The sequence below is a fragment of the Anomalospiza imberbis genome, chromosome 3 (assembly GCF_031753505.1).
Source record: "Anomalospiza imberbis isolate Cuckoo-Finch-1a 21T00152 chromosome 3, ASM3175350v1, whole genome shotgun sequence".
Taxonomy (NCBI): Eukaryota; Metazoa; Chordata; class Aves; order Passeriformes; family Viduidae; genus Anomalospiza; species Anomalospiza imberbis.
In genome coordinates this window covers 57,290,205-57,311,270 of record NC_089683.1, presented here as the reverse complement: position 1 = coordinate 57,311,270, position 21,066 = coordinate 57,290,205, and the positions used below count along the sequence as shown (strand labels likewise).

Sequence of the window (21,066 nt, the reverse complement as noted above, 5' to 3'; positions counted from 1 at the left end):
TGTGGAATTAAATATAACAAGGTCATATAAAAGCCTGCTTGAAGAGGTAGATCAAACTTTAAGAAAAAAAAACCCTTGGATTTTGGTCTGTTGCACTTTGTGACCCTCACTTTATTTATGCTACAGAAGGAAAAGGCCCATGAGAATTAGGTGTGTGCAAATGCTGAAGCAGTGTCTTAGAGAAGTAATTAAACTTTGCCAGAGTACTAATTTCTATTTCTGGAAGGAAAGACTATACGTCTTTTGAAACAACTTTCTTTCTGCCCCTGCCATCCTGTAGAGAGCCTGCATCACTCACTGATGCTTTTTGCAACAGCTCCCGGGCTCTTTCCCATTTAACTCTGCTTTACATATTAATTTATCGCAGCTGCTGCGGGAGCTGCCCTTTGCGGCTCTCCCGTCCCGAAGGAGTTAACCGTGTTTATTACATAATCTGTTTGACATTCGGGATGAATAGGAAACGCACGCCCCTCCTCTCCTATGGTCTGTGAGTTGGCTTCAGCCCGCACTCCTCCCCGGCTGTGTGTGAGCCCGGTGCCGCTGGCGGTGCCCGGAGCGCCGCGCTGTGTGCCCGGCTGTGCGCCTGCATGTCCGCCCGCAGCCCTGCCCTGCTCCGCTCCGCCTGCGCTCATGCCCCCGGCGGCATCGCACGCCCGCCTGTCTCTGTCCGTCCGTCCGTCTGTCTGTCTGTGTGTCTGCACGTGCACATGAGAAGAGAGGAGCGCGGGGAGGCCAGACCGTCACGCTTGTAGGGAGTGCCGGCAGCCGGTGCGAAGTGTGAACGAAAACTGCCAATCTCTCGGGCTGCTGCAAGTGGACAGACCACCTCACATAATGCCATCTTTTGATGAGGTTTTGAAGGAGGCTGGGGAATTTGGAAGATTTCAAAAGAGGGTCTTTTTCCTCCTTAGCCAGACAGGCATAACTTTTTCTTCCCTGTTCGCCAGCGTAGTTTTCCTTGGGCGAGCACCAGGCAGCTTCTGGTGCAGGATCCCTGGAGCAGCTGAATTGAGTGAACGATGTGGCTGGACGCTGGAAGAGGAACGAAACTTCACGGTACTGCCCCTGCACCTGGGGAACGAGTCCGTCACAGGGGAGTGCGAGAGGCTGGATGTCACTTGGGACACCTCTGTCAGCTGCACCAGCCTGCTCGCCCGCCATGGCAATCACAGCACAGGCAACCTGCCACTCGCCCCTTGCCACGATGACTGGGTCTATGAACAGCCCCGCTCATCCATTGTCAGCGAGGTAAGCAAAACACCCACTCTCTAATCAGCGGCGTCTATCCTGTTGTGGGATTGCAGCAGTAAAATTGGGTTGCCAATGCATGTTACTTAGCTGTCTGGTTTTCCTTTCCAGATTTATTTGAGTCACAAACAAATCCAGACAATGAGTATGATCTAGTGCCGGCACCAAGCTTTTAGGGAAAGGTGAGCTGATATGAAAGGTGGCTGTTCAAAGCCAAGTGCCCACGCAAAGACAAATACCCTGCCGAGATATTGCTCTGTCTGTAGAGGAATGTCAGATCAAAACAAAGAGTTAAGTCCTTGCAGCTGAGGCTTCGGGTGCTCAGTGTCGGGCAAACGTCTTTGGTAGTGTGAACTCCAAGTGTACTCTATGACCAGGATCAATGTAGATTATCTATTCTCTGTATTTCCAGTACTGAACATGTAAGTTTGCAGGTAATAAAAAACAACAGGTGGCAGACTGCCTATCTGAGATCTGGCAGGAGTCAGCAGAAGTGATTGTGCTTACTAAAGAAAAAAAAAACAAAAAACAAAAAAACAAACACACATTTTTGTCCAAAGCTAATATTCAGCTTTTGCTGAATATCGGTGTCAGAGAACAGCAGGCTATTATCACTAGTGGTAAGCACTGGCAAATGCAGTGATTTTTTCATGAGGCTGCAAAAGGCCAGTGAAGATGCTTTCCTAGGAGATCCTTTGTTTAATCTGTAATTGTGCCATGGGTGTGCTGTGGTCTGGCTCCAAAATACAGTCTGCACACTAGGAGTGTGTATTTTAGAGTAATTCTGATAGCAATTGTCACTCATGCAGTGATGAAAAATCCAAAGTGTGCTTAGAGGGATTGGCTCAGAAATAATCAAGGTGCACTGCAAAATGTGTCAGCACAGTTGAGGGCTCTGCTTCCTCTCTGTCTCATGAGCCTCCTGCTGTGCTTTTTAATTTGGTGCTTGCACTGGAGCTGTATGCTCCAAAAAAGGGAGCAGAGCACAGCAGGCAAAGCCCTGAGCAAACACTGACAGGAGATGCTTATCCTGTCTTTCCAATTCATCATCCTTCTCCCATCCAGCTAGGATTGCTGTATCCACTGTCAGGCCTCGGGCTGTCCCGAACAGCAGCTTTGTTCCCTGAGCGCCACGTGCAACCTGAGCAGGTTTAGCCAGGGTCTATGCCAGGAGAAGAGAAACCAGAGCACCCCAGTGGCCCTTGAGCAAAGGTTCAGATCTGGCTTTCGTGTATGATCTGTGAAATCAAGGCTGCTCAGAGGGCTGCAAATGACATGCAGGGAGGTGGTGTCAAACTTTGGTCCCAAATAATGATGTGTCTCTGCCCACGTTGGCAGTGGAAGGCAGGGCTGGGTGGGCAGGGAGGGAGGACAAATGATGCCTTGGAGCTGCAGCCTGGCTCTGGAACAATCCACAGGACATAGACGTGGTGGGAAGTTTATACTGCTGCCTCCAAGGTACCTCTGCTGGGGGACTGTGAGGAGTTAGGCCTTAAAAATAAAAATATAGAGATTCCTTTTCTGTCGTTGTCCCTTTTTTTTCCCCTTCAGGCTCACTGTAGGTGAAGGCATGTGGGCTGTGTCCATGCTCAGAGTCCCTTTATGGCAGCACTTTGTGTATCTAACAGAGCCACTGTGATTTTCCAGCAGCAATGGGCACAGCTATAGGAAAAGGAAACCAGTATTTGTCTTGCAGCAATAAATGGGAGTGAAAGGTTCAATGTTCTCATGCAAATACCTCATCCATCTTCACTTTCTTGCTCTTCTCTGCTGAGGAGGCCTTTCAGGGCCAGGGAAGGGAGGAAGGATGAAGGGATGATTGGGCAAGCACTCCCACCCGTGCTCCCAGAAGTGCATATTGGGAAAACCCTGGAGTAACAGTCTGCAAGTTTGGGACTGTCTCTCCCCTGTGCTGGGACAGCAGGTCCCACCACTGGTGTCACTGTGACTCCTAGAGACACTCTTGCTGGCCGGGTCCATCTCAGATGGAGGCTGCTGGGCTGTGACCTGTGCCACTTGGAACCTCTTCCCAGTTTTGCAACATTTTCTGGATAAATCATATCCCATGAGGCTCAATTTCTTCTAAAAAGGAGGCTTGTGGCATGCGTGTCCTGACTCAATTGCTCTGAAATCAGCTACTAAAAGGGGCTTGATATCTTATTAATGAGTTATATATCCAGCAAAGACAATTTATTTCCCAGATTTAATTTAGGCTCTTTTTGCCCAGCTGAGTTTCTAACAAAGCGCGACTTAGTTTAGGTTCTGTTTAATTAGCTCACCAAAGACTTCTTTTCTTACCCACCTACTTGTAAATGCTTCATTTTGTCCATGGGTGCAGAAATGTTTCTTTCAGCTAAAGATTTCTGCCATGTCTTGTTGAATCAGCAGTGGAAGTGAACAGGACGACAAAGTTAAAAGGATGAGTTACAAAACAGTCTCAGGATGCGTGTTCAGGGAGAAAGAGAGAGGAAGGGGGGAAAAGTCAGTGTACTGAAGGAGTTCTTCCAGGCCTATGGCAAGCACAGGCGCAGTGTGGATTTGCGGTGTGACGGGATTCAGAGGGAAAAAGCAGGCATATAAAGCCTTCTCTTTGGATAGATGTCATATCACACAGGCGGTCTGGCAGCCAAAGCACAGGCTATTGCAATAAGTTCACCTTACTTAGCACGCTTCAGAAGCTAAATCACGTGACTGATTTGCGAGGAGTTGTGAAACAAACGGCACTGTGCTACCTGGCTTCACTGCTCATGCTGCTCACTGGCCGTTCTCTCATCTTAGATAGTTGTCTTATGCAAAGGTGTTCACAGTAGCATCACCAGAAGGAAGCAAAGGAAAAAAGGGCACTGTGGATTGACACAAAGCACACACTTTGTAAGTACTACCTGGGGTGCCTGCTGCATCACCTGCTGCTGCAGGACTCCCAAGTCTCAGTGTTGGGGTACAGTGAGACTCTGGGAGAATGTACAGGACTTCCCTCCTTCAGCATTTGAGGAGAAGAGCAAATTGTGTTAAGAAATCATTACAGGAGCAACACATGGCAAAGCCAGTTACCTTGTTCTCATGATGGTCAATGCAGTACTGCTAAAGATTCCCCCTTAAGATCTTTTGGTGTCCAATGGACTCTGAGAATACTTCTGCAGTGACATGGCCAAAGGTCTCTGTGCTCCATTGCTCTAGGTCAGGCTTTTCTGTGAGGACAATCCCGATTTGAGAAAGTTGTCACTGGTACTGCACACATAAACCTGCACTGTGTTAGAGTTGAGCAAACAAGACCTGGGTTGACATAAAGGTTTCAAGATATCATTTTGAGACACATCTGTGTCGAGGTGGTGGAGCTGTGCAGAGGACCTTGGCCCAGTGCAATCAGCTCTGGTTTGAATGTGTCTTGCATATCTCCCCGTGGATCTGTGTCAGCAGCAGGATGGGAATGCAGTGGCTATTCAAATTTTTCTTGGAGAGTGAAGCTGACAGGGTAAATTATCAAGGTAAATCAATTCCTGACTCATGCCAGCTGGTGCCATATGAAATGATGCTGGTCCCAGCAGGTGGCGGGCACTGCTCAGGAGGGAGGGCTGGTGAGAGCAGCAGTTCCTCAGAGCGAGGAGGGGAGGGAAGGATTGTGTTTCTGTGCAGCAGATGGAGATGGAGAAACAACTGATGTGTTGGGAGGTTGCAGTGGACTGGGGGGTCACAGCCTCATGCTCTGGCCAAGGGGTCTGGAGGGGAGCCCAGATCATGCGCTGATCTCTGTAGCACTTGAAATAGAAAGTGTTTGGCCTGCCAAGTCCTGCTGGGTGAGCCTTGTGAAGGGCCCACGTATCCAGGACATACAGAAGTCAATAAACCTAACTGTGCTGAAGATGGGGTCACTGCTCTTTAAGACTGCTGGGCTTCGACACTCTGTAATATTATCCCTGAGAGACAAATCTAGCAATTTGTGACAGAGTGGCTGGAAATAGTGTGCAAAGGGAGAACAATTTTCTTCAGACATCTTTGTCACTGGTGACTCCTCGAGGCATGGGCATGTGACTACAGTGAAATGGCCTGAGGTGGTGGAGGAAAGGAAGAGGGAGGTCTGTGTGGTCATCAGCAGCTACAGCACAGATGGACATATTTTAGGCAGCATTGATTTCAGCCTTTGTTGGCAGAAGTTGAGCAGAAGGGGCAGATTTCAATATGTCTTGGCTGCAGCAGATCTTCACACTGTAGATGATGCCATTTTGAGACCTAACAATACTTTGTTGCCGAAGTGTGAGGTCTGACGTGGACAAATGATCATCTGAACATAGTCTGTTGCTCCTGTGCTGGGAATTAATCGTCTTACTTCTCTGATCACGAGCCATCTCAGAAAATAGCAGTCAGCATTTCCAGAAAAACCTGGAAGGAAAAAAATGATGTTTGTCTCATGGTTTTTATTCCCTCAGAGAAGGAGATAACATGTCAGTCAAATTCAGGGTGGAAAAAGCATAGCTGGTCCTTATGCTATCCTCCTCTAAGGGTATAAACAACTCAATTTACCCTCAAATAGTTGATCTAGTGTGACTGTTGTTATTGGCATGTCAGTATATCCTGTCTTATTTTCACTGTCATGGTGGGATTAATATTAATTAGGAGAGGGAGGGAATTAATATTAATTAGGAGAGGGGAAAGGGAAAAGGGCACAGAAAGAGCAGAGGAAGCAGCAACTGCTGAATTTTGTATGAAATTCTGACTAAGATTTCTCTGTATGAGAGGGGCTGGAGCAGTTGCTTGCAGGTGTTATGCCAGTGGGGTGTGTTTCTTCCACTGCCATCAAACTCACTGGTATTACATGAGGGTTCAATTTTTTTTTTTTTATTATTTTGAGGACAGGTGATGCTTTTCCCCTGTTAGGAGATAAAGAGTTTCTCTACCTCCCTCTTGCTTTGTCCCTGAAGAGACAAAGGAGAAGTACAGAACAGGTCTTTTGTGCCAGGATACTCAACAGGTGATCCCAGTGGCAGGGACACAAAGTTCATGGGCTTTTGGTCATGCACAGGAGGGGAACTTACAAAGCTTTCAAAACTAACCTGTCCCTCAGGCCCTGAACCCCAGTGCCCTGGCAGCAGGGTAGTGGCTGACTGTGGTATTCACATGTCCTCTGAACAGAGAGAGAGATTTAGCTTTCTCAGGATTTCTCCTGAGAGAAGCTGTGAGAGAAGCAGAGAAAGGAATGATCAAAACAATTCTTATTTCATTTGCTACTACTTGTTGTGCACATGTGGAATGTGTTATAAAAATTTGTTTACCAAAGAGTGATTTCTTAATTAAACACTAGATAGTGTTTAGATTAATTAACCATTCAAGTCAAAGCTATATCAAACTAACTGCAAGAGTTATAGAGATTAATATAATATAATATAATATAATAATTAATCAGCCTTTTGCAATCATAAAGTCAATATTAATTATTACCCAACTAGAAACCAACATCAACTCTTCTTGTCCTGGTAAGTGCTCAGCTTGAAACAAGACACAGAGAAGGACAGTTGCTTCATCCCTGAGCATTCTGAAAAGAAGATAATTTCTCCCTTTCCACCTCATGCGCTTGCAGAGGGGTTTGTTGCAGTAAGGATGTGGGAAAGATTGCAGTTTGAAAGGCCAGTGGACAAGAGAAGAGGAGAAGAACTTCCCAGCAACAATTAAGGAACATGTAGCAACAGTCAGCATCTCCCCAGGTTTCCTTAAACTATGAATATCTCACTGGAGCATTTGTCACTGGCAGTGAAAGGGCAAACCAAACTCTTTTTGATCACTTGTGTGATCAAAATGCCATTTAAAACGTCTGTCTGGGCTCTGGACATGCTGCTGCAATTGGGCTGGGGAATCATTGTAAAATTCTTTATTGACCATAGAGTTTAATCAGTTGCTTTGTAATTTAATTGTAACAGGCAGTAAAGCTCTTCAAAACTCATCCCTAAGGCTGCTACATTTTGAGAAGCTTTTAATGGCATATTGTGATTTAAAACAATGTATTTCTACAGGGATATGTTGCTGAAGTGAATAAAGGTCTCTCAAGTACCAGGAATGACAAGTTTATGGTTAGTCAGTAGGTCAAACTGAAATGGAAAATGTTTGCCTTGTTCCCAAGCCATGAAGAAATGAGAAGTTGCCACAGTCCCATATTTCCCAGTCATTAGTCATGTACAAGCTCATCCAGTTGCCACTCCACCTTACAGTGATTACACCACTAATGAGCTACAGGGAACCAGTGAGAAGCCTCTTCCTTCTCCCAGAGAGATCTCACTTAGGTGCTTTGCTGCTCCTTTATAGATCAGTGAAGCACCCAGCGCTGTTCCTTCCAGTCACACCACTGCTCCTGTAAATCTGAGCATCTCGTTGGTGTCTAAGCCTCAGCACGTGTGCAGACATTCATAACATGCGTGTATTTCCAACCAGCAGTGGCTGGCTGCTTGGACTGCAAGGCTGGCAGGGAGGACAGAACTGTTTTTCCCATCTGTTAAGGACACTGCAGAGGAATGTCTGGAAGGAGCTGGTTCCTGCTGCCTGTCTGTGTTAGCAGCACCTCATTTCTGCTTACAATGGCAGCTCATCGTCAAGGCTAAGAGAGAAGCAGTGAGGAAGTGGATTGATTCCCAGTTTGGGCAGTTTTTTAGTCAGCTCTCTAAATGGAAAGGGTCTGTGTTCAGGTGCACAGTGGTTTGTGTCCTAGAGTGGATAGAAATCCTGTAGGTGGGGCCAGGACTGAATGCAGAGGTGAATTGCAGGGCTGTGCTGCAGGGGTGCCTGCCCTAGTGCAGTGAGGGGCTTGGCTGAGAGCACAGCAAAGCCAGGAAGAGGACATGCCCTGAGCTGGAGCTGGCCAGTTGAGCTAGGTCACTTGCTTGGTGATTACCTTGAGCAGCCAGCTCGCTGGTTTCTAACAGGGTCTGTTGGGGTGTAGCCTGTTGGGGTGTAGTGCTGTACAGAACAACAAATAGGCTGAAGATCAGGGGAAGAAAAGCCTAAGGCTTTGCTTTACTTTACATTTTCATATCCTTCTCTCCCCACCCTCTGGCACTGCAATAAATGCGTTAGCATTTTTGGGAGTGTAAACATCAGCCCATGCATGGACAGGTGTATGAATGTTCAGAAACAGAGAGGAGGCACAACACCACTACCTTTTGTGGAGGCTGCTAGCAAGGAACTTGGGAGGTGTTTGGGAGGGATGTCATTCAGGAGAACTAAGGACAAACTGGAGGCAGTCTGAAAATGTGGGTAAACTGTTGCAGATGATTTTTGTCCAAAGGATGCATATAGGGATAACTTTCATGAACAACGAAACCAGGTCACAGCTGGAGCAGTGAAGTGGGTCTGACAGGTGGCTTGGATAAAGAAAAGGTTTCTGCAGGGTGTTCAATTCTCTTTTAAAGGTTACATTCCCCTCTAAAGGTTATGTTTGCAAATGAAAAGACATTAGCAGCATGATGACTTCATTGCTAGGTGCTATGTCAAGCAAACAGAAGTGCTTATCTATATCAGAATTTATTTAAATATTTAAAAAATGACAAAGTGCAGGGCTAACTTAGGAGAACAGTTAGTGTACTGTCACCAATCTTCAGAAAGAGCCCATAGCTCCTTAGAAATTTCCTGTATGGTACTATTTCCCTGAATATATACAATATTTGACTATATTGTTAGTGTAGAGATGGTTTCAGCTGCTGCATAAATCATAGGAAACTGGAGTACAGATGAAAGAATCCTTTCTGTTACCTTCCCCTTCCTTTCTGGCATGCAATTGTTCTCGTGCCTTCTTTCATGATAGTTTATTCCTCGCTTGTTTACAGTAAAGAGAGGTAAAATAATTTTTAAAAAATGCTAGTTTTGAAAAGGGGTCAAGGAGAGTCCCAGCCTCTGGCATCAGCCCAGGCAGTTGCATTGTGATTTTTAAAAATCTCCTTTTAAAGGTCATTCTCATAAATCCCCACTGTTTTCCAAAGATGCATCTTTTGGTACCATTGTCATAGCATCAAAAAGCAAGAGATTAAGCAGCATTTGAAATCTGAAAATGCTGCTCCATGTTCAGTCTAATTTAGGAAAACATTTCTATTGCCCTTGAGTATGACAGCTGAGAGCAGGTTTTATTCCTCTAGAGGTTTCTGCAGCTCTTGCTCAAGATTTACAGAAGTGGAAGCCAAGTGCTCATAGCTTGACTTGGCTGACAGGTGGGCAGTCAGGCTCCCTGGAGTAGTGGGGTTGACATCAAAACCATGACTTTGTTTAAAGTCAGTGGAGGTGGGATGTCTGTCAGGTTGGAGACCTGTGAGGTGCCCCTTGTATGTCCTGTGTAGGCACCTCTGAGATCTCAGGCCCAGATAATTCTCTGGGCATTACAGCATGCAAATGAGCTGGGATGGATCTTGGGCACATGACACAAAATTATAGGGTCTGGAGAACTGTGAATAGCTGAAGAGGCTGCTGTCTCTCTAGCCCACCCTGTGCCCACTTTGCTCAAGCTTGAGTGCTTGAGTGCTTGAGTACTGGTGTTGTCATGTGCTAGTGAGCACAAGTGTGGCACATTGTGTGCGCTTCAGCAACCAGCACCTAATTGACAATTAAAAAATTTCTTATAGCTCACATCTGAAAGCAAAAGGGTCTCTCTAGGTAAATGCTGGCACCTGCTGCTGTCTGTGGCTTCCTTTGGTCCTGAGGGTCTCACTGTTGCAGAGATTACCCCAGGTATGGATTGAAACCTCCCAAATCCCATATGGTCTGCAGTGGTTACATTTCTTTATTCTCCATGAACAACTAAAGTAATTTCCCATGCCATGCTACCTATAGAATTACTTCAGTTTTAGTTTAATTCTTGTTTTAGTTCCTAGTCCCTTCCTTCCTCTCAACCACTTTCCCCTTCCCTTTGCCTTCACTCATCCCCACCCCCATCCCTGCTAGTAGTGCTAAGGAGTTACAGATGCTGCAGTATAAGGAATAGAAAAGTCTGGGAAAGCTACACCAAGAAAATACATATTCAATGTGTCTGCAATTGACCTGAGATCTGTTTTCAGTTTCCTCGGAGACTACATGGTTTTGCTTTTATCTAGAAGGCACTAAGAAGAATAACTAAACAAATAGATTTCTATAAGATGCTGTTTTCACTGGCAATAGCCGTGGACCCTTATTCTGCAGCAAACAAAGTCAGGACTTTGCCTTGGCACCATATTTAACAGTGGTGTTTGCAGAAGAGTGATTTGCTTTCCAGATCTGGACAATTGATGTATGAAAGGCAGCATCCTCTTGGCAAGGAGAAGCTCTCCCTATTCATGACTGCTTTAAGAGTGCTTGCTATGGGCCCACTGGTGCTCTGGTTATTGAGCAAGCAAATAACTGGCGCTATTGGTTATTGAGCAAGGAAATTTGAGCTTCCCCTTCCCCTTCCTTTCCCCCTTCCCATGTGGACCTATGCAGTTCTGTAATGTTTTACCCTGAGGGTGACAAATGACCCACCTGGGTGTTTATGCCTCTCCCTTGTTCCCACAGTATGATCTTGTGTGTGGCAATGCCTGGATGCTGGATCTCTCACAGGCCATCCTCAATCTGGGGTTCCTGGCTGGAGCATTCATTTTGGGCTATGCTGCTGACAGGTACAGTATGAGCTCATACTTTGGTTTGCTGGGAGTTGAAACCACTCTCAGTATCACCTGCAACAGGCATGTGTCAACATTTTGCAGGTTTAATTCTCTTGGGATAAATATCCCCAAACTGAGTTAACAAAACCCAGCCTGTGTAATCTTTGCTTTGATTTAGGCTGGAAACTATATGCAATTGTACTTACTGGTCCTGTTTGGAGCTTAAAATGCCATGAAATGAGCTTTTCTTGTGGTTTCCAAAGTTTTCTGTGCACATCTGGACCCAGAAAGGGCAAAAGGACGCAGAAACAAAAAGGAAGCATTCAGAGGAGCTTTCTGACTGATGCTTTCTGAAGGGTATTTAATAGGCACCATTGATGAGTTCCACTTTCTTTTCCTTTTTCAACAGATATGGCAGAATCCTCATCTACCTGCTCTCCTGCCTTGGGGTTGGAATATGTGGTATCATAGTGGCATTTTCACCAAATTTTACTGTATTTTTGATTTTCCGGTTTCTCCAAGGCATGTTTGGCAAGGGAACCTGGATGACAGGCTACGTGATTGGTGAGAGCTGTTACCTTCTTTTTTTCTTGGTCAAGGCAAGTGAGAGATTTTGGAAAGACAAAGACTCTGGCTGCATCTGCTTGTCATAATATTTCTTCTTGGGCACAAAGCACTGGCCCTGGAGTCAGCAGACAAAGAGTAACCCAAATCCATCCTGGTTAATGCATTTGTCCTCCAATGATTAAGAGGTGAGGGAATGGATTATTCATATATAATGGTTTTGTTATTACATAAAAGTTTACCAGGATGATAAAAAATCTACAGAGCAAGCCCCAAATAAACCGGATACACAAATGGAGACATGGTTTATTTTGGCAGTCTGAATGTCTTACACAGATGCTCAGGGGAGTTAGCTGCTTCTCCTCACTGGGAGGACAGCTTGGCTGGCTGCTTTCATTCTTTAGCTGGGAGACTTTGCTTAGTGTCAGGCTGGACACCAGAGTTCACATTAGGATTATTATTTTCCTGAAATGGGAAGCTTTGTTATAAATAGCATCAAAGCAGCAGGGATACAGAATCTTTGGTAGATTATAATTTATCAGTCCATAGGAATGAAGCTCCTTGCACAGCAAGCTTCCTTTTGACGAGGAAAGGATATTGTTGTGGCGTCTTGAATGACTGCCAGGTTCAGTAAGGCAGTCATAAAGAATGAAAAAGCCAAACATTGAGCAAGGCATCCTGCAAGAGATGGGATATCAGATTTACTTAAAAATAAAACCAGTCATGTGGGTGATCTACTGTTATAAACCAAAACATAGTGATAACATCATTATATAGGGCAAAAGCTTGTATCATTGCTCTTGTCTGTGAGGCCTGTGCAAGTGTTTAAAATTCCTGGTGGAATTTAGATTAATGGGAGTGGAATTGCAACCAGACATGAACACTTACAGTGAGACCTGGGAACACTGTGGTGATGTACATGCAAACATACCAGTCTAGCCCTTTTAGTACCTAAAGCCCAAAATAACCTTGTTTTTCTGGGCTAAGTAACACTGCTGAGCAGCTCCTGTCCAAGATGCAGGGAAAGCACCAGAAGTTGCTTTTCCTCTTACTTCCATGTACATGGCTTAATTTTAAACTGAAATCTTGAAATTTGGCAAGTGCTCTAACCAGCAATATGTTTTATGACAGACCCAGGGCTTTCTTAAAATGACCAAGCTTTAACAGAAGGGAATATTTTCCAATGCTCAGATCAGGCTGCCTGACTTTAGGGAAAGATTCAGAGATCCTGAGAATCTCAGGTACACTGTATTACTGCAGACCTAAGCAAGGTGCCTAACTCCTGGATAGAGTGATTCCTTCCAAATCCCTTCAGGGATCGCCTCTTATCTCCTGGGATCACCCAGAGTATTTGCCAACCTAACATCTTTTAAGAAACATACATATACAGATCATAGGTATGTTTGCACCAGGAGGGTGGTCACTATTAATACATTCCCAAAGCTCTTGATCTGTGCTTCAGGCTGCCCCAATAACTTCCCTTTGCTTTTACTTACAATCCAGCTCTTTTGGAGGCAGTGCTAATCAGCTATCTTGAGGCAACAGAGTTGCCCCTAGCTATGCAGACATGATGGATAGTCAATAAAAATGGTCATGCTGTCATATCTCTCTGCATTGCCAGCCAAAACAAGCCATTGTTATTTGTACATTTGTGCCTCCTTTAGCAAAATAAATAAATAAATAAATTTAAAATAAAATGTTTTCTTTGTGTTGCAAACCAAAGTAAAACCCTCTGCTTTTACTCTGAAGGTGTTGTAGTGGAGATAGTTTTAGAACAAACAGGAGACACTTCTCCATGCAATTCAGTTGTGGATGTCATGGCCATGGGATATTGCCTGAAAAATGAGCATAGATTTCAGAGCTATTAGACACATTCAAAAAATTAAAAATCCACCAAATTATTAAAAAAAAACCCAAACAACAAAAGCTAAAATTTTCCTAATAAATAAACAAACCAGACTGGATCATACCTTAGCCTCAGAGCAACCAGCATGTTATGGTTAAACTCTCTTCCTCATAGATGCCTTGTCCATATTACCTGCTGTGAGCAGCCTCTGCCTGAAGGATCCCCTTGTCTGGGGCATGTGCCAGAACTGCACCAGGGAGAGTGCTAAGGATTTCCCACCAAGCATGATCATGATGCAGTCTCAAACCCCTGTTGTGGCCCTATGTGATTCAGCAGCAGACGTGCAGTCAGAAGCCCCTCTGGCTGAAGAAGGGTGGGTGAGTTGATGAGGAGATGTCACTCATGTTTGCCCTGGACAGCCTCAGTGACATGCCTACACTGCTGAAGACAAGATGCTGTACTAGACAGAACTGTGGCCTCATACAGCATAGCCTTCCTTATATTTCACCTCTAATAATTTATTTTCAATTTGAGTTTGTTTCTGTGTTATTTATTGTGGCTTTGTCTCTGCTTAGTGACGGAGATCGTTGGTTCTGATCAGCGGATGGTTGGAATTGTGGTTCAGATATTCTTTACCCTGGGAATTATAATTCTCCCTGGAATTGCATACTTGATTCCCACCTGGCAGGGGATCCAGCTGGCCATTTCACTGCCCAACTTCCTCTTCCTGCTCTACTATTGGTAATGTTGCAGTCATTGCTCTTGTCATTATTGCTATTTCTATTTGAGCACCTTGAGAGTCTTGCTGTGGCTCCGAGTCTCCCAAGTGGAAGATGTAGGTTAGGAAGAAGACATTTGCATATTGTTGACTTTGTAATTTGTAATTCCTTTGTAGTGAATCACAGACATACATTACTCTAGTTTTTCTGACCAGTTTGCGCCTCTGGTCAGCCACAACTGGCCCTTCACAGAACACTGCTCTGTTTATAATGTTAACTTCACCATCAGCCATGAGACCCCACTTCTGCCTCCCATTATCTACTTAGTTAAAGTTTGACCTTGCCCTCAGGCCCTTGAGCTGGGCAGTACAGCTGATGAGAAAGCAGAGCTCTAAGCTATGGTAAACACCTGTCTCAGTGCAGCCATCCTGTGGGATGGATCCCAAGAGACTAACCCACAGAGCCTCCTCCTGAACACTGCTTCCTTAAACACTGCCTGCTGTGAACTTTAAAATAGCGAATCATCTTAACCCTAGGCTAGCAGAAACTGAAGCACCCATCATACTGCTTTGTGTTCAGTTTATAAAAGAAGTATATCTTTGTGTGTGTGTGTATCTTATAGTGCTACAGCCAGAAGCTTCCTGATCTGCCTTTATGTGTTACTCTACGAGTCTAGTGTTGGCTTTCATTGTTGCTGTTCTACAGGAACCTTCTTTGCTTGTTGGTTATACTTTTGACAACCATTGTGCAGATACAATATTAAAATTTCTGATTTTTCAGGTTTGCAGAGTATTGATGTAGTCTTTTTTCTTCTTTCTTGCCCACTAGGATCAAATATTTTACAGAAGGCTGACTGGAAAAGCAGTCCTCAAAAGAGTTTTTGTGTCCCAAAGACTGAAAAATGTGTTTTGTGTTAACACAGGGTAAAAGATAAAAGGCTTTTGTTTACTTATGATGTTACAAGGTAAAAGCCTTATTTAAAACTTTTGTGTTCTTACAGGGTGGTTCCTGAGTCTCCACGTTGGCTCCTGACACGCAAAAAGGGAGAGAAGGCATTGAAAATCATGCGCAACATTGCAAAACACAATGGGAAATTTCTCTCACCCCATTACTCAGAGGTACAGTCATATGTTTGAGCTAGAGGTTTTTTCTAAGCTTTCTTAAGCTTTGGAACGTTCAGTGGTGTTAAAATGCATTCTCTCTAAGGGATGGACAACACTCTTGAAGAATCACACCAGAACAGTTTGTTATCAGCCACACAGCTACTTTGTTAATTGCAAGATGGGAAAAGTGAACTGGCTGGAAATATACAGGCTGAAAACAAAGGGTTTGCAAAAAAGGTCTTTCTTTTGTAACACTCCTACTTTAAAAACTTGTGGGAAATATCAGAAACTAACCTGAGGGGCAATGGTATTTCATAGCAGTTGCCATTTTATCTGACAGAGCGAGTGGAGATAGCATGATCCACTTTCCTGGCTCCTTTTCTAGAAGTTCCTTTTACAATTCTAAGAGAAATTGAAATTAGATTTTCACTATAAATTTGCTTCCATCCCAACAGGGAGAAAATACACTGCAAAGTTCATAACTGAGGAAGTTCTGTCTGAGATCACTATTCAGAAAGTAGGATGAGAAGTGTTACAGTCCTTTGTCCAGCGGTCATGAGAGAACTTGAAAGGACTGGTGCATTTAATGCAAATAATGCTGTTGTGACATTGCAACATTTGGCTTGTTCTGTGTTGGTAGCAAGTGTCTGGCTCTCAGACCATGATTAGTGCAGCACTGGACTTAGGGTTCAGTGAGAACAGGTGTGGTTAACAGGAGTGATCATTAAAGTCCCTTTCAACCCAAAACATTCTATGATTCTTGTACTGGGTGCAGCACCCCAGGTGTGGTCTCACAAGGGCAAAGCAGAGGTGCAGAATTCCCTCCCTTGCTCTGCTGGCCACGCTGCTTTGGATGCAGCCCAGGATACAATTGGCTCTTTGGGATCCAAGTGTACATCGCTGGGTCATGTCCTGCCTCTCATCCACCAGAACTCCCAAGTCCTTCTGGGCATGGCTGCTCTCGATCTGTTCATTCCCAGCCTGTGTTGATACCAGGGGTTGCCTGGACCCAGGTGCAGCACCTTGTTAAACCTCTTGTTAAACCACATGAGATTATGAAAGGACCTAGAGCTGTTGGAGTGAGTCCAGAGGAGGGCTGTGAAGTGATCAGAGGGCTGGAGCACCTCTCCACCTCTCCAGAGGGAAGGCTGAAAGAGCTGGGGTTGTTCAGCTCAGAGAAGCGAAGTTTTGAGGGAGGCCTTAGAGCTGCCTTCCAGTACCTAAGGGAGAGTTACCAGAGAGCTGGAAATGGACTTTTGTCAAGGACATGAAGGAACAGGACAATGGGGAATGGCTTCAAACTGAAAGAGAGCAGTCTTAGATTAGATATTAAGAAGAAAATCTGCACTGTGAGAATGATGAGGCACTGGAACAGATTTCCCAGAGAAGCTGTAAATGCCCCATCCTGGATAACATTCAAGGCCAGGCTGGGCAAGGCTTTGAGCATCCTGGCCTAATAGACCGTGTCCCTGCTCATAGCAAGGGAGCTGGAACTAGATGAACTTTAGTATCCCTTCCAACCCAAACCATTCTGTGATTCTATGAATCTATAGTCTTTTGCTGGGGCATATACACCAGTGTGATTCCCACATCCAGGCCAGAATTATGCAGCACCATGATGCCCCAAGTAATGTAGCAGGAAGTTTGTGCTTCTGGAGCTTCCCCTCCACATTCAGCCCTGCATTCCTACACCCACTTCCTCTCTAAACATCAGCTTTTTCAAAGCATCATGTCAGAAAGATGTGTCTTCCCTTGCTTTTTGTTTAAAGTTGTATTTATTTTTTCCCCAAAAGTATCCATGCTCATGACCTTCAGCCGCTCACAGCTGCAAGAGATTAACCTCCACACATCCAGATTTGTATTGGATCTGTTCCTAGGACCTTTTTAATATAAAATCTCTGTTATCCTTTTGCTGTGCCCAGAGGAAAGCAAGAATCTCCAGAAAGTGCATGGGTAATGGATCAAGGGTATTTCTCACATTAACTGATATCAGACTTCTCTTTCATGAAGCAGCTCCAGAATTTCCCCAGGCTAGGGGCTGCAGGCGTGGAGGCTCAGGAAGAAGTGAGAGGCATTATCCCTCAATGCACTTGGGCTCAGATTTTCCAGTATGTCTGTATCAATTTCATCAGCCAAGTCCCTTACACAGCTCTGGATGTTGCAGCTTTGGGTTTTTGTTGGCACGCAGAAACCACAGATGACCTTTATACGAAAAAGGATAAACATTTTCTGCTTTTGCTTTGTGAGTTATGACACTGGTGTAGGTCAACCCCAATCAGAACTTATTAAATTAATTCTAAATTATAAACTCTTTTTTTCCCAGTTGCTCATATTTATCCTACCATGGAGAGTTTTTTCAAGCTAATTTTCTAATTCTCAGTCTCTGTCCAAAACCAGAATGAACTGCAACCCCCTGTCCCTTTATCTACAGATTTTTTCCTACCCTATAGAACATATCTAGACATATATATTTCTTGCATACATTAACTTACATATATAAATGTTATATACATCCATGTATGTATAAACCTGCATGGCCCATGAAGAATTAAGCACGTGTAGAACTACATGCATAAAAATAATTGTGGGAGGACCGATATGTAATTTTGCTGGAATATGAAAATGTGAGGGAAGTTATAAAGGGTTCATCCAGGGTTTTCAAATAGTGTATCTTTGGAAACGTGGGCCCTGTCACTGAATTCCTGACTGCACTGGTGTGAATAGCAAAGCTCTCCTTGACTTCAAAGAACAAAAAGAGGATTTTTACCCCTGCAAAGTGTTGACTCTCCATAGTGCTTCTTTTCTTAATCTATAAAAAAGTGCTCAGTCATGCTTGGGTTATTTTGACTTTATTAAAACATAAAAATACAAGTGGCAGTTGTGCTGAATTTATCTTTAGTCCTCTAGAAATCTAAAACCATATTTGCACAAAGTCACAGCTGATGGCTGGCAGCCTATTCTTATAAACAACAGACATGGCAGCTTTATAACCATATTATGAGAGAGTCCAAGAGCAGTGCAGAAACCCAGCAACCTCAGCCTGCCTCACTAAGGACTCTGGCATGCAGCACAAGTGGCAGTGCTTTGAAGAAAACTTTTGGCTCTGGTTACAGAAGAAAAGTGAGAGGGAATAGAAAGGAAGTTCAAATAAGTGTGGGGATTCTCTGTCTTACTTACAAAGCTTTGTGTCAGTCAGTTGTGAAAAAGTCATATGTAAATACATCCAGCCAAATCTCACTCAAAAGCAGCTGTGCTACCTTATGATATGATAAAACAAAGGGTGAAAGCTTTGGGCTCAGCCCTGGCTGAGCTGATGAGACCTTTGGGCAATGCCTTTGGCTTTACCTGTGTTCTCATCATGGACCTGCATGTTACCTCAAGCTTCTCTGTCTTTTCATTCCTGTGTCCCCCCTGGTCTGGGCTCCTGCACCTCTGTGAGCAGCAAGTGCTGTGGTAATAAAGAGGGGTTTGCTTTTCTCTTTGCCCTCTTAGGCCTCCTCTCAGGAGGGGTCAATAGCGGAGAGTTAAAGCAGCAAGGCTGTCTAAAATCCTTCTAAAAATGGCACAGCAGGTTTAACCCCATGCTCCCCACAGCTGCTTTGAGAGCTGATAGCAATCCCAGCTGTGGCTGCCAGTTCTTGGGCAGTATCATGTTTGATCCCTGCCTAAAACTGCCTCTCTCTTATCTTCCTTGTGTCTTCCTCACTCGCCAAAGGACCATATGAATGAAGGGTTTTCACCTGGCTTGGTTAAAATCTGCTGGCCAGAGTTAAAAACAGTCTAGATCAATGTAACTAGTCCCTTTTGGGCCCTGCTTGTATTCTGGCTCTGTAATATCTACAGCAGTGAACTTCAACGGGTAAACACAGGACTGTGTGAAATCCTGCTCTTTTTTGTTAGTGTTTAACCTTCTAACCAGTAATTTCATTGAGTGTCTCATTGTGATTGTATTGGAGGCAGCTGAGAACAGATACTTTGTAGGTTGTATAAGAACCATTAATTCATACTTAGCAGTTTATTTTTTTTCAGGATAAAAGCCACGTTCAGCACAGTGCGTGTGTATTTTAGGACCCTTTGAATTTCACTGGTTGAATATTTCGTAGTACCCAAGCACTGTTACAGATCTGCTCTTTCTCTCACTCCCCTTTTCTTCCTGCTGCCCAGCTGTGCTGCCAGTGATGTTCCCAAGCCCATTGCCTGCTGCTCTGCCCCTCTCTCCCTGCTTCCCTCAGCCCATTGCTTCGCCCTGTCTCCTCCTCCCTGCCACCCTGTCAGAAGGCAATTCTGTGCCCAGTGGCTCTGATGTGACAATGACTGCTTGTTACCTTCCAAGAAAATCCAGGTCAACAAGGAGGAAATAATTTTTCTGTTCTCAAGTTAAGATTGGGGATTTTTAAATTGATTTTTGCACAATCATCTCATTAAGGAAAGCCCACAGCCATATCCAGTTATTAGCTATTCCAACACCTGTGCACTGCTCTGGAGTGCTATGAGCAGTAAAATGGCTTGTCAGCACCTTTGCTCGCTGGACTGGAATATTGCTGATCACCGTATTTACACAGAAACTCTGTCCCAGTGATTGCCTGACTCCTGACAGCTGACTACTGCTCCCTTGTCTCCTCAGATCACTATTAGCAACGAGGAGGTCAGCAACCCCTCCTTTCTGGACCTGGTGAGGACTCCCCAGATGAGGAGGAACACACTCATCCTGATGTATGCCTGGTGAGTGCCCATGTCATCCAGCTTGTTACCTGGGCCGTGGGTTTGAGCAAAGATTTCCTTGTGGCTTTTAGGGTCTCTCCAGCTGCTTGCAATCATTCGTTTGCCTCTCAACACTCTTTTCCCTCTGCTGTTTAGGTTCACAAGTGCCCTTATCTACCAAGGGCTTGTCATGCGCCTGGGAATTATTGGAGGAAACCTCTACCTAGACTTTTTCATCTCGGGAGCTGTGGAGCTGCCCTCTGCTTTCCTAATTATAGTGACAATTGATCGTATTGGCCGGCGCCTGCCCTTCGCCATGGGCAACATTGTGACGAGCATCGCATGTCTCATCACTGCCTTCCTGCCAGAAGGTAATTCCCTTTCCTGGGTCAGGCTCTTCAGGTCAATGGCTTCCCTCTGGCACCTCCTGAGCAAGGGCAGTGAGCCACACAGAGCTGCAGATAAAAGTAAAAGCATCTGGTGATACCGGCAGCACCCAGTCACGGAACAGCACACCTTATTTGCATGTAGCTGGCCCTGGCACATGGAGTAGCCATATCTTTGATGGGTTATGAACCACAGCTGGGAATAGTCTTAGAGAAAATGTATATAAAGGCCCTGCACTCTCTGTAAAGGCAAATGCAAGGGAAGAATATACAAACATAATGGCAAAATACATTCCCTGACATGGAACACACTTAGTGATGTAAGAAATCTGTGATTTTCGTGAGTCATCTTGGTAAGTCTTTTCCTTTACAAATAAAACAATGCAAACCACAACACAATGTAGGGCTGTGGTAGGCATCACAGAGCTTGTTGCCTTGCCCTCACTCTCCCAGGGGTTTGGACAATGCTAAGAGGCTGGGAGAAAGATACGGCTTTTGATTAAGCCATTCTTATCTGGTTTCAAGGACAGAGAAAAGGTCTGGTATTGCACAAAGGCTTCCCAGCACTTCTCCCCTTGCTTTAAATTGTTTCCCTACCACAGTTTTTGGAGGGGTTTTTTGTTGGTGGTGGTGGTTTTTTGTTTGGTTTTTGTTTGTTTGTTTGTTTGGTTTTGTTTTGTGTGTTTTTTTTTTTTTTTAATCCCTAGGGAGGCATTTGGAGGTGCTTTGAATTGTAGATAACTATAGGATTATGCTTTGTCTTACTGTAGCTGGGGACCAGCAGCTCAATGGACATCAGAAAGGCTTATTCCTCCCTAGAAATGTTCCTATCAAAGTGAGGGACAGTCCTGGACATCCTAAGAGTTTTTAGTTTCTCAAGGTATATCATGGGGCTGCCAACAGCCTTCTCTCAGT

General features: G+C 44.6%; 1 protein-coding gene across 1 annotated transcript in view; it reads left to right on the top strand.

Annotated features, from left to right (window-relative positions):
• The first annotated feature begins 701 nt into the window (after nucleotides 1-701).
• The window catches only part of SLC22A3 (solute carrier family 22 member 3), a 28,751-nt gene continuing 8,386 nt past the window's right edge, over nucleotides 702-21,066 (top strand). The window contains exons 1-7 of the mRNA XM_068184552.1: nucleotides 702-1,248; nucleotides 10,744-10,847; nucleotides 11,242-11,396; nucleotides 13,818-13,983; nucleotides 14,962-15,079; nucleotides 19,689-19,786; nucleotides 19,922-20,136. Of these exons, the coding sequence (XP_068040653.1) occupies nucleotides 835-1,248; nucleotides 10,744-10,847; nucleotides 11,242-11,396; nucleotides 13,818-13,983; nucleotides 14,962-15,079; nucleotides 19,689-19,786; nucleotides 19,922-20,136 (1,270 nt within the window). The 5' untranslated portion in view covers nucleotides 702-834. The remainder of the gene's footprint in view (nucleotides 1,249-10,743; nucleotides 10,848-11,241; nucleotides 11,397-13,817; nucleotides 13,984-14,961; nucleotides 15,080-19,688; nucleotides 19,787-19,921; nucleotides 20,137-21,066) is intronic.